General features: G+C 42.1%; 2 protein-coding genes across 2 annotated transcripts; both read left to right on the top strand.

Annotated features, from left to right (window-relative positions):
* The first annotated feature begins 205 nt into the window (after positions 1-205).
* On the top strand, positions 206-5500 carry LOC132592569 (protocadherin gamma-A12-like). The gene has a single exon (XM_060278117.1). It carries the CDS (start codon positions 299-301, stop codon positions 2828-2830), a length of 2532 nt encoding a protein of 843 aa, XP_060134100.1. The 5' UTR covers positions 206-298; the 3' UTR covers positions 2831-5500.
* A 4-nt stretch (positions 5501-5504) lies between these two features.
* LOC118079313 (protocadherin gamma-A10-like) lies at positions 5505-12436 on the top strand. The gene is made up of 2 exons (XM_035103402.2): positions 5505-7218; positions 7357-12436. Exons 1-2 carry the CDS (start codon positions 6613-6615, stop codon positions 9199-9201), a joined length of 2451 nt encoding a protein of 816 aa, XP_034959293.1. The 5' UTR covers positions 5505-6612; the 3' UTR covers positions 9202-12436.
* The last annotated feature ends 51 nt before the right edge of the window (positions 12437-12487 follow it).

Here is a 12487-nt window from a genome sequence, read left to right as displayed (position 1 = left end):
ACTATTATCTAAAATTAGTTGGGTTTTGCTTGAAGTCTTCCCCCCCCCCCAAAAAAAAACCACTGAGGAAGGACTAAAACTGGTGTAATTATTCATTGAACCTCTAAGTGTCGCTGTTTGCTCATAAGCCAAGAACTACAAACCCTGTTCTGCTCTCATTCGGCAAAGAATACACAAAGCTCACATTCACATTCAGCAAGTCTGAATTTGCAGGAGGAAATATCTAGGTAGCGCTTGGAACCTTTATAAGGTCCAAACTGAACAATAAGGGCACAACAATCTAACAGTCTACCTGGAAATGGCTGGAAGGATTCTATGCTATCAAAAGAATAGTGTGCTTTGCTTTGTGCTGGTGATGGTCTGGGAGGTAGCTTCCGGGCAAATACATTATTTGATTCCTGAGGAAATGGAGAAAGGTTCTTTCGTAGGAGATATTGGAAAGGATCTTGGACTGAGCATAAAGGAGTTATCAAGTGGAGACACCCGGATAATTTCCAGAGGTATGAAGCAATATTTTTCACTTGATTTGAGAAATGGACATTTGTTTATCAAGGAAGTAATTGATAGGGAGCAGATTTGCCACCAGGTAGAAAAATGTCTGTTAAATTTTGAGATTCTTGTGAAGGATAAAGTGAAGTTTTTTATGGCTAAAGTTGAAATAACTGATATTAATGACAACTCACCCAGCTTCCCTGTAGAAGAGTTTGAATTAACAATTGCTGAAAACTCAGGTCATGGGGCAAGGTTTCTTTTACCAGGGGCTCAGGATCCAGATCTAGGGACTAATTCTCTCCAGAGCTACCATCTCAGTAGCAACAGACACTTTTCCCTGGATGTACAAGCTGGAGCTGATGGGATCAAATATGCAGAACTAGTCCTAGAAAAGCTGTTAGATCGAGAAGAACAAAAAGTGCACCAACTAATTCTCACTGCTGCTGACAAAGGAGAACCTGCCAGGTCTGGGACTGTGCAAATCCGTGTTGCTGTTGCAGATGTAAATGACAATGCTCCCATTTTCAGTAAGTCTCTGTATGAAGCGGACGTTATGGAAAACATGCTTCTAGGGTCGCACGTGTTAATTCTGAATGCAACTGACCTCGATGAGGGAATAAACTCAAAGGTAATGTATTCATTCAGAAAAATTTCAGACAAAGCTTCCAAAATATTCCACTTGGATTCCGCAACAGGGCAGATATCAGTCATTGGGAATATTGACTTTGAAGAATCTATAGCACATGAAATGGAAGTCCAAGCACAAGATGGGGCTGGCTTGTCTACTCGCGCTAGAGTAGTCCTAAGAGTCATGGATGCGAATGACAATCCACCAGAGATTGCAATTACACCACTTTTCAGCAAGGTTGCAGAAAGTTCTCCTCCAGGAACTGTAATAGGTCTTATAAATATAAATGACAGAGATGATGGGGAAAATGGAGAGGTCTCATGTTCTATACCAGCAGGACTTCCGTTTCTGTTGAAGAAAGCATTTGACAATTATTACAACTTGGAGATTGCAAGTGTCCTTGACAGGGAGAGGGTCTCAGAATATAACATCACAATAATAGCAAGTGACCAAGGGGCTCCTTCTCTCTCGACAACTGCTTACTTCCCACTAGAAATATTAGATGAAAATGACAACCCACCCACCTTTAAAAATATAGCATTCACTTTTTATCTTGAGGAAAATAACCACAGAAGTGAATTCATTACTATTTTGAAGGCACATGACTCTGATTGTGAGGAAAATGGCAGAATAATTTACTCGATCATCGAAAGAGATATTGTGCAGCCCAACACTAAGAAAGTCTACTCGGAAGTGAATTCCAATGAGCTCAATGGGACTTACTCTCAGATCAGTGAGCATGAGACTATAGTTAGAAATTCCTTCCTTCCTACCTACCTCTCAATTAACTCTGAAACTGGAGCAATCTATGCCCTACACTCCTTTGACTATGAAGAGATCAGGGAGATTAATTTCCTGGTCATGGCCCAGGACGGAGGTTCTCCACCACTCAGCTCCAACGTCTCGGTGACTCTCTTCATCCTGGACCAGAATGACAATGCTCCCCAAATCCTGTACCCCTCCCCTCCCACTGATGGCTCCACGGGGATAGAGCTGGCCCCTCACTCCTCTGAGCCAGGCTACCTGGTCACTAAGGTGGTGGCCGTGGATGCAGACTCTGGCCAGAATGCCTGGCTCTCCTACCAGCTGATCAAGGCCACTGAGCCAGGGCTCTTCACTCTGGGGCTCCACACGGGAGAGATCAGGACAGCCCGTTTCTTTCTGGAGAAAGATACTCTCAAGCAAAGCCTGGTGGTTTTAGTGAAGGACAATGGGCAGCCACCTCTCTCTGCTTCAGCCACTCTGACTGTGGTGCTGGCTGACACCATCCCTGCAATCCTCTCGGACCTGAGCAGCATCTCAGTATCTGAAGACCCACAATCTGATGGTCAGCTCACTTCGTACCTGGTGACTGCAGTAGCTGCTATCTCCTGCTTGTTCTTCACCTTTCTGCTTTTGTTACTAGCTTTTAGACTTTATAGGTGGAGAAACTCACAATCGTGTGGCTCAGGATTTGGAAATTTCAATGGAGTACCTGTTTCACAGTTTGTGGGCATTGATGGTGTCCGGGCTTTCCTTCAGTCTTACTGCCCTGATGGCTCACTAACTACCTGCTCCCAAAACAATAAAATGGTTTTTCCAATTGGAAGTTGTACAGATATTCTCGCATCTCATCCACTGGCTGATAATTTAGGTCCTTTATTAACCATGGAAGATCCAAGCACTGATACAGTACGACAAAACTCTGAGCAGGTGAGTTTCATTTTCTAAAATTAAGATTGCTCACATTTTACAATGTACAAAGCAGAAACAAGTTGAATGTGATACAGTCTGCAGAGCTCATTGAGCACTGAGCTAAGAATTGTGCAAAGTGGATTTGTATTTAATTTACTAGGGTTCAGCCATGTATTTTCAGTATAGTACGCCACCAAACATTAGTTGATTTGCACTCCCTAAATTCAGAAAGTGAGTGGTATTTGCACTTTATTTGCTGTCTAGCGACCATGGCTGAATTTTTTAGTGGCAAATAATGGGAAAGAAATGGGCATAAAGGAACAAACACTTGCAGACAAGAGGTCCTATTAAAGTATTTCCTTAATAGATGGCATTTGGGTTCGTTACTGGGTTGGATTTATCTATATCAGCAGGGAGAGGTTCATTGCTCTTGGCAAGTAGCTGCTTGAACTATCCTAAGTCAAGCTGGCATTGGGAACTGGCATTATTGGGCCACAGCAAGGGGCCCACGAGCAATCCCTGAGGTCTCCGATTCCAGGTGCTTCTCCTTGCTTGTTCGGATGCTGTCTCTGAGTCAGTGAGCAGGGATAGGAGGGAGAAAAATGTGCAGCTGCCATTGCTCACCTCTCCCTCTGGTCACTGATCACGGCTGGAGGAGGCAAGAGCTGAGTGTATTTATTATTGTTCTACTTGTTCTAATTTTTCTAAATTGTCTTGAAATCTCTGGTGAAAGATGGTTTTAAATAAATAGAGCATGCAACTGAAATATTTGCTGCTACAAACAAAGTAACTTTCCTTAACATTCAACAAATCTGGCTACAACTGATCAATCCTTGGTTTCTGTTCTCTGCTGGCATTTCCTTAACTTCTTGCCTTCCGCACTTTTGGAACACTTCTTTTCTACTGTCATTACAAAAACTCTGCTGGACCACAATTGAGGCACCAGAACTGAAAAGAAAAGTCTCCATATATTAGTGAACTGGGTTTAGTTAGTAGGTGGTTGTCAGGTCAGACCACACACTTAGGTCAGGTCAGACCACACAATGACCAGAAGGCTATCCTGTCCTTTCCGGCTTGGGGGAACACAGTAGCACCTGGTGATTATGGGAGTGGGGAGCAGGTGGGCTTACTGAGCAAGGTCCTGCCCAAGGGCCCTCCCAAACCTGAAGCTGAGACTGACCACCAAACCTGAATCTACTTGTACTCCACTAGCCATTTGACAGCAATGCAACACAATATAAAAATGGATTCTTTCCCACTATGATTCTTAAGATGAGATGCCTGTGCTTGGGTAGAGAGGATATTGAGGGAGGGAAGGGAAGATTGCTAATCCCCTGGGAGCTAGTGGATTTTATACCATCCTTGTCTGTTGGTGTACACTAAGGCTATGTAAACGCTAGCAGCTTAAAACACAGCGAGGTAGATTTTCCTAGCTGCATTTCAAGCCACATTTGCACATTGCTGCACACACCAGAGAGGGGCCAGGGTCCAAGATGTCTTCACTGGTGCACTTTATCAATGGTACGGAAAGCTGCTGAGATATCAAGCAAAAGAATCAAGGATTGTCATCCATCAGAGAGACCAAGGCTTATTCAGTCCTGAACTCAGGCATCAACCAGACTGGAATGGATCCAGAAAATCATTCTCATCCAGGAATGCTGCAGTTGTTCCACCACAACTCTTTCACTTTCCCCAGAATGAAGCTACTTGAGACTTGGTAATAGTTGCTGCAAGCCAATTTGTCCAGGGCTGGCTTTTTCAGTAGTGCCCACACCAACTTCTTTAAGTGCCACTCCCTCATGCAAAAATAAAAATAAAGACCGTTGCTGCTTGGACCCATCCAGTCAACCCCCAGGCTCAATATTGGCAGGGATTGAGAGGGCACCCCTGCAAGCACCCTGCCCGTGTCTTCAGGCTGCAGAAGCTGAAACTGACCCCACAAAGTTGTAGACAATTTAGCATTCAACGCATTGTTGTGCATGAGTGGGTGGGGCTAGTCTAGCACAGTGATCCAGAGGGCAAAGGTGGCCCAACAAAATTCAGATTTAAAGGTGTTTCAAAACAAACACTAAAAGTGTATGCAAGCAGGTGGTTCCAAATAAGATAACCGATGACAGTCAAATACACATAGCACACCTACAGTACATGCAGCATGTTTAATTGATTGACAATTTTATAAGCCCTCCTTCAGTAACAAGACTGTCAAAGAGGCTAGAGCCCCATTTTACAAAGAAGGAGAAGCAAAGCATAATAATAAATGACTAGTCAAATATCAGCATAACTCACCGGCCACTCTTCATTTTCCCTCCTCCAGTAACTCCCTCTCTTTCTTTCTAAGGCAAACTATTCTTGCCTCTGTCTTCCCTGACTTAATTTGTGTAAGGACCCTCCAGTACTTAGTCTTGGGTTCCATGATCACTGCAGATGGTGACAGCAGTCACGAAATTAAAAGATACCTGCTTCTTGGGGGAAAAGCAATGACAAACCTAGACAGCATCTTCAAAAGCAGAGACATCACCTTGCCAACAAAGGTCCGTATAGTTAAAGCTATGGTTTTCCCAGTAGTGATGTATGGAAGTGAGAGCTGGACCATAAAGAAGGCTGATCGCCAAAGGATTGATACTTTTGAATTATGGTGCTGGAGGAGACTCTTGAGAGTCCCATGGACTTCAAGAAGATCAAACTTATCCATTCTGAAGGAGATCAGCCCTGAGTGCTCACTGGAAGGACAGATCCTGAAGCTGAGGCTCCAATACTTTGGCCACCTCATGAGAAGAGAAGACTCCCTGGAAAAGACCCTGATGTTGGGAAAGATTGAGGGCACTAGGAGAAGGGGACGACAGAGGATGAGATGGTTGGACAGTGTTCTCGAAGCTACGAACATGAGTTTGACCAAACTGCGGGAGGCAGTGGAAGACAGCAGTGCCTGGCATGCTCAGGTCCATGGGGTCATGAAGAGTCGGACACGACTAAACAACAAAATTCTTGCCTCTGTCTTCCCTGACTTAATTTGAGTAAGAACCCTCCAGTACTTAGTCTAAGAATCTGTCTTCAATAGCAGACCTGATACTATTATATGGAAAGAAAAGCATGTCTGAGCAGGTGCAGAGTGCTTTTCCCTCACTGGCTGCTGTCTTCTACCACCCTACACACTAAATATTCACCAGCAGGTTACCTCTGAGTGAAGATGTAGGCAAGGCTATCCAGCATAAAATCTGAGCCCACATCTCTAAACACACACACACGGCTCTGCCCCTTCCCTCCCTCATTCCAGCAACCCTACTCCCACACTGGGAGAAGACACTTCAAAAAAACCATGTGATTGCACTCTGAATTAGGTTGATTAAAAAAACTAAGGTGGAAATTGTCATTAGATCAATAGTCACTGATTACTTTTGACACAATCCTGCTGAAGAGGAGCTGCACTGTGTTTCTCATCCATTGTGGTGCTTACCCAATCTCCATTGAGCTTTCTAGACGGGATGCAGTACGTTAATGGAAGTTTGTTTTTATACCTGTTATTAAATAAAAAGGAATGAAATGTTATTTTGTAAAGCTTTTTAAAACACTGCATTTACTGACTGATCCATTGGGTGTCACTGTTCACCAAGGAGGAGAGAAACTGGATTGAACCAGATAGATCACGGAGATGCAAAGACACAAAAGGTTTATTATAATCTCTGACCTAAAAGAAAAAGGAGGATCTTGTTTGATGGAAAATAAAAGGAAGCCTTAAACAGGCACATTAGTCTATTAAGAGAGCCTTTAAACACTGGTGCTTGTTATCTATGGACTGATAGGACCTGGCAGAGGCTGAAATGGCTTGTATACAAATACTCTTGGATAGAAGGAGACGGTCATCCTGCCTTGTACTGCTAGCTGTTTTTCAGGCAGTTGCTGGACAGATCCATTATTCAGTTCCTGAGGAACTGCAGGAAGGTTCTTTTGTTGGGGATATCTCACAGGATCTGGGATTGGATATGAAGCAACTCTTGCCTGGCGGTGTCCAGATTATTACAGAAGGTAGGACACAATATTTTGCCCTCAATTTCCAAAATGGCCATTTATATATTAATGAAAGACTAGATAGAGAAGAAATATGTGGACGTCTGTTAACTTGTATTTTGAAGTTGGAGATTCTTATTCAGGAGCAGCTAAAAGTCTATACAGTAGAAATTGAAATCGAAGATATCAATGACAATGCGCCAGCCTTCCAAGTGGAGACATTGCAGCTAAATATCCCAGAAAGTACACCTGTGGGATCCCGATTCCTCCTTCCAGATGCACAGGACCCAGATTTAGGAGTGAACGCTTTACAGAGCTATCAAATCAGCCCTAACAGACACTTCTTTCTTGATGTGCAAATGACAGCAAGTGGAGCCAAATATGCTGAGTTAGTACTGGAAAAGTCTATGGACCGAGAAGTAGAAGCTTTCCATGACTTAATCCAGGCATGTCAAACCTGCGGCCCTCCAGATGTTTTGGACTACAATTCCCATCTTCCCCAACCACTGGTCCTGCTAGCTAGGGATCATGGGAGTTGTAGGCCAAAACATCTGGAGGGCCGCAGGTTTGACATGCCTGACTTAATCCTTACAGCCAGTGATGGGGGGAATCCTGTCAAATCCGGAACTGCACACATCAAAGTTTCTGTTGAAGATGCAAATGACAATGCGCCAGTTTTTTCAGAATCTGTTTATAAAGTGACCACTGCAGAAAACATTCCTGTTAATTCCCTGCTTGTAGCAGTCCATGCTACTGATCTGGATGAAGGCATTAATTCAGAGATAACATATGCATTCAGGCAGGTATCAGAAAAGGCTTCAAATAGTTTCCATTTGGATCCGAGAACTGGAGAAGTAAGGGTGAGGCAGGAGATAGATTTTGAAGAATGTGCTTTGTATGAAATGGAGGTCCAAGCTCGTGATGGAAGAGGCTTATCGGGTCGAGCGAATATTTTGTTGGCTATTACTGATGTAAATGATAATGCACCAGAAATTGCAGTCACATCTCTTACTAATGCTGTGAGTGAAGACTGCCCAGAAGGAACGATAATTGCCCTGTTAAAAGTAATAGACAGAGATTCTGAAGACAATGGGCTGGTTACCTGCTCCATCTTTGGCAACCCGCCATTTCATTTAGAGAAAACGTTTGATAATTATTACAGTTTAGTGACTGGCAGAGCCCTGGACCGAGAAGATGTATCTAATTACAATGTTACAGTTATTGCAACAGATAAAGGAAATCCTCCTCTCTCCACAACCACCACTATTCAACTGAAAATACTAGATAAAAATGACAATCCACCCACCTTTAAAAAGAAGTCCTATATTACTTCAATTACAGAAAATACTTCAGCTGGAGCCTCTGTTTTAACACTAAAAGCAACTGATCCTGACTGGGAGATGAATGGCAAAATTACTTATTCAATCACTGAAGGTGAGATGAGTTACTCCTTCTTCTCCTCCTGCCTTTCTATAAACTCTGAGACTGGAGTAATCTATGTCTTACGGTCTTTTGATTATGAAGAGATTCAAGAGATTAAGTTCCTGGTCAAAGCCCAAGACGGAGGTTCTCCACCACTCAGCTCCAATGTCTCAGTGACTCTCTTCATCCTGGACCAAAATGACAATGCTCCCCAAATCCTATACCCCTCCCCTCCCACCGACGGCTCCACAGGGATAGAGCTGGCCCCTCGCTCCTCTGAGCCAGGCTACCTGGTTACTAAGGTGGTGGCCGTGGATGCGGACTCTGGCCAGAATGCCTGGCTCTCCTACCAGCTGATCAAGGCCACTGAGCCAGGGCTCTTCACTCTGGGGCTCCACACGGGAGAGATCAGGACAGCCCGCTTCTTTCTGGAGAAAGATGCCCTCAAGCAAAGCCTGGTGGTTTTAGTCAAGGACAATGGGCAGCCTCCAATGTCGGTTTCAGTCACTGTTACTGTGGTCTTGGCTGACAGCATCCCTGACATGCTCACTGATCTGGGCACCATCTCAGCTCCTATCAGTCTTGAGTCTGACCTCACTTTCTACCTGGTGACTGCAGTGGCTTTTGTCTCCTGCTTGTTCTTCACTTTCCTCCTTGTATTATTGGTACTAAGGCTTCGTAAGTGGAGACATTCTCAGTTATGTGACACTGGAAGTGTAAATTTAAATGGGGTTCCTGTTTCACAGTTTGTAGGCATTGATGGAGTCAGGGCATTTCTTCAGACTTATTGCCATGAATTTTCACTCAGTTCGGGCTCTCGGAAAAGTCAGATTTTTTTCCCCATTGAAAGCTGTACAAACACACTGACAGGACATCAGGCTTCTCAAATCTCTGGACCTCTGTTTACTGCAAATGATTCAAATATCAATAAGGAAGGGCAGAGCTGCAAACAGGTATGTTTTGCATTCACTAAACTTTGAAAAGGTTTTATAAATTGGTGATGAATATTTGTGTGAAAATTGCTCTCTAAGATTATGTCAATATATTTATCTAGTTGTATTATTTTTACCCTTTATTTAATGTTCAAGAATAACTTCACTGCAGCTGAACAAGTGTTTCTGTAAGAATCACTGTAAGAACTGAAACATTTAACAAATCTTTATAATCTTGAAGATAATTTTGCCTTTTTTTACTTATTCACACTGTAATTTGCTGTTTCACATTTAATCTAAGTTTAACACACTTCTTAAGAAACATCTCCTTTGTTTAATGTTTGTGTTTAAATGGTAGTGGATCTTCATATGTATTGTTGCCACCCCAATCTCCAAGCAATGTGAAATTCCATGGATTCCAGGTTCATGTTTCCTTTTGGAATGAGGAACAGTGGAGACTGTGGTGTCTATGATATATTGTTTATTTACACATATACACAACCTGAGCCTATGATGGAGGGGTTTTGCTTCCGCCATAGCCAAACCTTGTATTCAAGCAGAAATCAGGCGTAACTTTGTATCCCAGCTTCCCAGCCTGCACACTCTCTTCTACCTTTCATCTCACGTAACTAAACTCTCAATTCTGGCCTTTGTCTTTCTAGCTAACGGTTTGTTGAGGGAGGGAAGCCTTTGTCATGCGGCACAGAGACACTTCCTTTTTTACCTTAAAGGTCCACACTTAGAGGGCCATTATCTTATCAGGAAGTTAGCCTAGCTATTCCAGGAATTAAATCCATGCTGGATCCATGAATTAGAAGGGGGGCAAGACATACAGCCTTCTTTTCCCTCCAAACTCATAACAGTATTAAAACAAGAAGAAGAAGAAACAGGGAGGTCTTCATCTGCTTCAAAGTCCAAGCCAGAGAATAAAACATAGCGGTAGTCAAGGTGGGAGATGCCTAGAGAATTTTAGGTAAGGGGATAGATAGCTGAACCAGTTGTAGGGAAACAGGAGTAGGGGATCAAGAATAAAGCAACAACTTCATACTCTCTAATAAGACCCTCTTAAAATGCAGCTGAGCTTCTGTGTATCTGCAACACTAAAGTTCATTTTTTCATGATTGTAGATTATACCTCACATTCTACTCTATCACATGCTTTTTCGGGAAAGTAAAAGAAGACTAGTTCCACTGCCTGGATCTTAATTGAGAGTTTTAAAAGAACCAAGCTTTTAAATCTTTAACTCCATATTGGACTAAACTGACATACCCAGGCAGAAGAGCAGTCCAACCACAGGGAGTGTTGGCGTATTTAAGCAGAGTAACTATTGCACAACAAAAAGCATTTTGGGGAGACTGCAAAGTATAATCAGGAGTGGATTTAATTAAAGAAAAATAACAGAAGTTACACTAATCATAAGAACTTTACAGAAACATGACCCATCCAGAGACCCACCACCCAGGGTACTGAGCAAGGTACGCAGACTACTCATATACTGTATGCGATTACTGACATGCCTTAAATCAATACAAACTTAACATCAGCTGCTGTACTGCCCCACAGCTGCAAAACTAGGTCACTACATTTCCTTCTTTCTTTTAAAGAGATACACATTTCTGTGGAACAGTAATGAATCTCAAACTGTTCACTCAACATTTCCCCTGCGGTTCATTATTGTGGAACAACATCAAGCATATTTTGTACATGTCTTTCATGTGTGACCTTTGGAAGCATTTTAGTAAAAATATCCGCAATTTGACTGTCACCCGGAACATACTGAAATACAATTGTTTCGCCAGCAATCATTTTCTTTACAAATTGCAAATGTAATCTCAATACTCTAGTGCGCTGTGTATTAGTTTCTGAACACAGAATAGCGAGTCTGCTCTGGGAATCAAGATAAACTTTCACTGGTAATGTTACTTGCATCTTCAAATCTTCAGATACTTGTAAATACCATTCAGTATCACAAATGGCCTGAACACATGCGCACAGTTCACTCTCAGTTGTGGAGAGACAAATAATTGTTTCATTTTGAGACTTCCATTCAAAAAGACACCCGTTATAAAAAAAACATCATACCAGACACACCTCTGTAATTATTTTGCTCCACTGCATGAGATGCATCACAGAAAATTTCAAAACCTTTGTCAATCCATGATGTAAACTGCAACCTATAATGTTTTGTATGTTTGAGATACATTACCACTCTTTTAAGAGTAGAAAAACATTGCATAGTGGGCTCTTCCACAAATTTTGCCAGAAAATGAAAAGCATACGTTATATCTGGTCTTGAAATTCTTTGAATGAAATTAAGCTTGCCTATGGCAGAACGATACACATTTTGTTAAGAAATGGCTTATCTTCATCTGTAAATGTGAAACCACACACCATAGGCTTTTGCCTTTCTCAATTTGCATGGATAAGTAATTTTTGTTGTTGTTGTTTAGTCGTTTAGTTGTGTCCAACTCTTCGTGACCCCATGCACCAGAGCACACCAGGCACTCCTGTCTTGCACTGCCTCCCGCAGTTTGGTCAAACTCATGTTCGTAGCTTCGAGAACACTGTCCAACCATCTCGTCCTCTGTTGTCCCCTTCTCCTAGTGCCCTCAATCTTTCCCAACATCAGGGTCTTTTCTATGCCCAATTCAACCACATCAAATTTTCTCTGTAACTGTGACACTATTTGTTTATATTCCTGTTTAGTTTTTGTAGAAGTTAACACGCCATCTACATAAACACATATTTTTGTTACAGAATTTGCATTTCCTTTTACAAACACACAGTTGCCTGCTTTTCCTTGCGAAAAACCAAAATGCAGTAATTCTTTCGCCAATGATTGCTGCCAGTTTCTCCCACTCTGGTGCAAACCATAAAGAGATTTATTTAGTTTGCATACCAATCCTTCAGCAGCATTTACACCATCAGGAATTCACATAAAAATTTGTTATTTTAAATCTGCAAACAAATATGCAGTTTTTATATCTAAATGATAAAGAGAATGTCCACGCTGGGATGTGTCTTTTAACAAAAGCTTAACTGTCTCATATTTTACACTTTGTGAGTAACATAAATCATAATCCTTGCCTGGAACTTGTTGAAATCGCCTGGCTACTAATCTTGCCTTGTACCTTACCACTTCATTCTTGTCATTCATTTTAACTTTATAAACCCACTTTGAGTCAATTACTCTCATATCTGGGGTTTGTGGTACAAGAGTCCAAGTGTTATGCTCTTTTAAAGAAGTTATCTCAGAATCCATTTCTTTATACCAATTCACAGCTTCTTGCTTAGGTAAGTTTTGAACTTCATGGTAGCTTTTAGGCTCAGAAGA

The sequence above is a fragment of the Zootoca vivipara genome, chromosome 8, assembly GCF_963506605.1.
Source record: "Zootoca vivipara chromosome 8, rZooViv1.1, whole genome shotgun sequence".
Taxonomy (NCBI): domain Eukaryota; kingdom Metazoa; phylum Chordata; class Lepidosauria; order Squamata; family Lacertidae; genus Zootoca; species Zootoca vivipara.
Note: the sequence above shows the minus strand (reverse complement) of the source record. Positions and strands in the feature narration are given on the sequence as shown.